The sequence below is a fragment of the Oncorhynchus kisutch genome, linkage group LG5, assembly GCF_002021735.2.
Source record: "Oncorhynchus kisutch isolate 150728-3 linkage group LG5, Okis_V2, whole genome shotgun sequence".
Classification (NCBI taxonomy): Eukaryota; Metazoa; Chordata; class Actinopteri; order Salmoniformes; family Salmonidae; genus Oncorhynchus; species Oncorhynchus kisutch.
The window spans coordinates 43,314,606-43,319,605 of record NC_034178.2 but is presented as its reverse complement, the minus strand read 5'-3'; the positions used below and the strand labels follow the sequence as shown (position 1 = coordinate 43,319,605).

The 5,000-nt window shown below is 45.9% G+C and overlaps 1 protein-coding gene across 2 annotated transcripts in view; it reads right to left on the bottom strand.

The window, feature by feature from the left end:
- LOC109891062 (forkhead box protein P4) overlaps positions 1-4,193 on the bottom strand; it is a 26,794-nt gene extending 22,601 nt beyond the window's left edge. For both annotated transcript variants that reach the window (XM_031825117.1, XM_031825118.1), the window contains exons 1-2: positions 4,093-4,193; positions 2,003-2,086 (exon numbers count right to left, since the gene is read on the bottom strand). In XM_031825117.1, the coding sequence (XP_031680977.1) occupies positions 2,003-2,086; positions 4,093-4,122 (114 nt within the window). In that variant the 5' untranslated portion in view covers positions 4,123-4,193. The remainder of the gene's footprint in view (positions 1-2,002; positions 2,087-4,092) is intronic.
- Positions 4,194-5,000: the final 807 nt, after the last annotated feature.

The window sequence follows — 5,000 nt, the reverse complement described above, 5'->3', positions numbered from 1 at the left end:
GAATGTGTTTTATAAATGTGTTTTATAAATGTGTTTTCTGAATGTGTTTTATAAATGTGTTTTCTGAACGTGTTTTATGAATGTGTTTTATAAATGTGTTTTATAAATGTGTTTTATAAATGTGTTTTCTGAATGTGTTTTATAAATGTGTTTTCTGAACGTGTTTTATGAATGTGTTTTATAAATGTGTTTTATGAATGTAAAATGTGTCCAGCTAATGCATGATAGAAAGAAAAAAACATAGCGCCGGCATTATGGGTCATGTCTTTTGAACGGTGGCCTAAGGGCTAGAATCAACCTGTTTTCTCTGAGGAAAAGAGACTTGGCTACGTTGGCTACACAGAACCTGGATATGAAATGCAGTTGGAAAAGTGGGAGGGTTAAGTGAGACTACAAGCCTACTTTTCTATAGCCTACTCAAGGGAGAGAAAAACATAGCTAGACTGTTGTTTTACTATTAAACTCAATGCTGCTATTGTTTTACATTTCATAAAGTAGCTTGTGTTTCTTAACCAGGCAAAGGGTAGCTAACTTAGGAGGCTGGTGGTGACTGGTTAGCTACATGGAAGCTAGAGAGTTGCCTACGCGATGTGTATCACCAGAGGATGTGTATCATCAGAGGATGTGTATCACCAGAGGATGTGTATCATCAGAGGATATGTATCATCAGAGGATATGTACCATCAGAGGATGTGTATCACCAGAGGATGTGTATCACCAGAGGATGTGTACCATCAGAGGATGTGTATCACCAGAGGATGTGTATCACCAGAGGATGTGTATCACCAGAAGATGTGTATCATCAGAGGATGTGTATCACCAGAGGCTGAGTGGAGCCGAACTGCCCACACTCATCGCTTGCTCCCCCACAGCTCACCAGAGAGAATATTTTTTTATTTAATTTTTTTATTTCACCTTTATTTAACCAGGTAGGCTAGTTGAGAACAAGTTCTCATTTGCAACTGCGACCTGGCCAAGATAAAGCATAGCAGTGTGAGCAGACAACAAAGAGTTACACATGGAGTAAACAATTAACAAGTCAATAACACAGTAGAAAACAAAGGGGGAGTCTATATACAATGTGTGCAAAAGGCATGAGGAGGTAGGCAAATAATTACAATTTTGCAGATTAACACTGGAGTGATAAATGATCAGATGGTCATGTACAGGTAGAGATACTGGTGTGCAAAAGAGCAGAAAAGTAAATAAATAAAAACAGTATGGGGATGAGGTAGGTGAAAAAGGGTGGGCTATTTACCAATAGACTATGTACAGCTGCAGCGATCGGTTAGCTGCCTAGATAGCTGATGTTTGAAGTTGGTGAGGGAGATAAAAGTCTCCAACTTCAGCGATTTTTGCAATTTGTTCCAGTCACAGGCAGCGAACAGAACTGCACTGCACATCTGTGCACATCTGTGCTGCTAATATTAATTGTGCTTATCACTGAAAAACTCTCAATTGCTCCAAAAACTCTCTTCCAGTCCACATAGGACACAGATTTTAGACACAGAGATAATTTAGTCTCCTCTCGTCGAATTAGTCAACTGAAATGAAAATATTTTTTGTTTAGTTAATAGTTTTTTCTGGGTCTATTTAGTCAGTTATAGTCTTTGACAAATATTTTAGTCATTATGATAGAAATGAACACTGTCTCAACAGGGCAGAATGATGATTGGCTCACACACATTAAAAGATTCACCCACATTTCAATCATTTATTTGGAAAAAGCTTGTGTGGTTTTGTGATTTATGTTGGTATTGTGATCAAAGGTTAAGGAATTCTTATAATCAGATTATTACTCCATTATCGAATAGTTTATTACAGGGACCTGTGCTCATGTACAACACCCCTTATGCATATTTAAATACTAATAATGAACGCTATACATAACACTAAAGTGAATAAAGTCCAAGTGTAAGCCCCACTGATCAACAGAGGATGCAAACACCAAACACCTGCTACAGCATGGTGAAGGGTCAGGGGTGAGAGGTCAGGTACTCACAGGTTGGTTGAAAGGCTTTGGCTCCGATGGGCGCATGTGCAGGTGGGTCATCATGGCCTGCAGCCGCTCACTCTCCTTGGCCAGCTGAGAAACACACACACACACACACACACACACACACACACACACACACACACACACACACACACACACACACACACACACACACACACACACACACACACACACACACACGTCAGCAAAACTGTCCTTTTTGAGTCAATAATTACTATTGTCATTGACGAGAAGCACGGTAGTAAGGAAAAGAATCAAGCTCCAGTCACACCAACCTGGGTTTGTCTTGTTGTTTATAGACTGCAGGTTTATTCTCACACTGGGGACTTGATAATATCCAGTCAAGCCACATCAGCGTCAATGCAACATCAGCCTCCCATTAAAGCAGTAAAACACAGATATTTAGGGGAGGGTGTGAAGTAATGGGTGTTTGTGTTAGAGAAAGAGGCATCCCCTTAGTCTATGATTTAGCATGTGGTGGTGTGTGTGTGTGTCTCTCAGGGCTGTTGTCACTGTCTTACAGCACCAGTCTCCCCAGGCACAGAGAGAGATGGGAACCCTCTCTACACACACACACAGCTAACATTTTCTCACACATTACACACACACCCTCACAGACACAGACACACTAGCCTGCAGACACTCGTCCCTGTTTGCCATTGCTAACTGCAGTTTAGTGGGTGCCACTGTGCTATAGCCTGTGGAAACGCCTCCTGCATCTCTACTGAGAGACATCTCAGTCAGCGTGTCAACACACCACAGCCAGGGGCTAGCTAGTGAACAGGAGGGTGTGTGAGAGACATCTCAGTCAGCGTGTCAACACACCACAGCCAGGGGCTAGCTAGTGAACAGGAGGGTGTGTGAGAGACATCTCAGTCAGCGTGTCAACACACCACAGCCAGGGGCTAGCTAGTGAACAGGAGGGTGTGTGAGAGGACATCTCAGTCAGCGTGTCAACACACCACAGCCAGGGGCTAGCTAGTGAACAGGAGGGTGTGTGAGAGACATCTCAGTCAGCGTGTCAACACACCACAGCCAGGGGCTAGCTAGTGAACAGGAGGGTGTGTGAGAGACATCTCAGTGTTGGCATGCTGACTGAGATGTCTAGCACTGGCTGTGTGTGTTGGCACGCTGACTGAGATGTCTAGCATGGCTGTGTGTGTTGGCACGCTGACTGAGATGTCTAGCACTGGCTGTGTGTGTTGGCACACTGACTGAGATGTCTAGCACTGGCTGTGTGTGTTGGCTCGCTGACTGAGATGTCTAGCACTGGCTGTGTGTGTTGGCACGCTGACTGAGATGTCTAGCACTGGCTGTGTGTGTGTGGCCACACTGACTGAGATGTCTAGCACTGGCTGTGTGTGTTGGCACGCTGACTGAGATGTCTAGCACTGGCTGTGTGTGTTGGCACGCTGACTGAGATGTCTAGCACTGGCTGTGTGTGTTGGCACGCTGACTGAGATGTCTAGCACTGGCTGTGTGTGTTGGCACACTGACTGAGATGTCTAGCACTGGCTGTGTGTGTTGGCACGCTGACTGAGATGTCTAGCACTGGCTGTGTGTGTTGTAGTATGGCAGCATTGAGTGAATGTGTGTAAGATGTGCGTGTGTGAGTTTATGTGTGTATGTAGGTACTATAACAGGGCAGTAGTGGGGTAGGTGACACGGCAGGGAAAGGGGAGAGGACGGGAGGCGTGATGAGATGTGACACTGCCTGTCTCTCTGTCACTTTGTGTTGCCCATCAGTGGCTTCAGGCTTGGGGCTCAATGCCGTTTACCAGGGGGACCAGGGCCACAGCTAACCCGAACTCCAGCTCCAACACCCTGGGTTCGCCACTATGCTGTTTGGGGGTTCTTTGTGGGTGTTTGTGTTTTGATGTCCACTCCTCTTCCTCCTCCTTCCACCCAGTAGAAAGGGACTGGAATGGACTGGACTGGGAGGCTTATAATTGGAGCCTATGATGCCAGCTTTCCTCTTTAAATTACAAGCTCTAGTGCTTTCACTAAACCCCCAGCCTGGCTCAGACAAGTACAGACACAGAGAATGACTCTGTGTGTGTGTGTGTGTGTCCCACCTGTATCTCCAGCTGTTGGACCACCTGCATCTGCTACCCTGCATTGGGCTGTACTGCGGTCATCCAGAGCGTGTTCATTGTTCAGATGTCTGAGAAAGGAGGAAAGATTAGAGGAAGGAAGGGGTTAAGGAAGGGTAGAGATAGAGGAAGGGGCTAGTAGAGATAGAGGGAGGTAGAGATAGGGAAGGGGGTAGGAGATAGAGGGAGGGGTAGGGGTTAGAGAGAGATAGAGGGAGGGGTAGGATAAGAAGGCCTAGAGGTGGATGAAGGGGGTAAGAGATAGGGGTAGAGATAGAGGGAATGTAAGTAGAGATAGAGAGGGTAGAGATTAGAGGAAGGTAGAGAGAGAGGAAGGGCGTAGATGATAGAGGGGGTAGAGATAGAGGAAGGGGTAGAGATGAGGGACAGGGGTAGAGATAGAGGAAGGGGTAGAGATAGAGGGAGGGTAGAGATAGGGAAGGGGTAGAGATAGAGGAAGGGTAGAGATAGAGGGAGAGATAGAGGAAGGGGTAAGAGATAGAGGAAGGGGTAGAGATAGAGGAAGGGGTAGAGATAGAGGAAGGGTAGAGATAGAGGAAGGGTAAGATAGAGGAATGGGAGATAGAGGAAGGGGTAGAGATAGAGGAAGGGGTAGAGATAGAGGAAGGGGTAGAGATAGAGGAATGGGTAGAGATAGAGGAAGGGGTAGAGATAGAGGAAGGGGTAGAGATAGAGGAAGGAATAGAGATAGAGGAATGGGTAGAGATAGAGGAAGGGGTAGAGATAGAGGGAGAGATAGAGGAAGGGGTAGAGATAGAGGAATGGGTAGAGATAGAGGAAGGGGTAGAGATAGAGGAAGGGGTAGAGATAGAGGAAGGGAAGATAGAGAAGGGGTAGAGATAGAGGGAGAGATAGAGATAGAGGAAGGG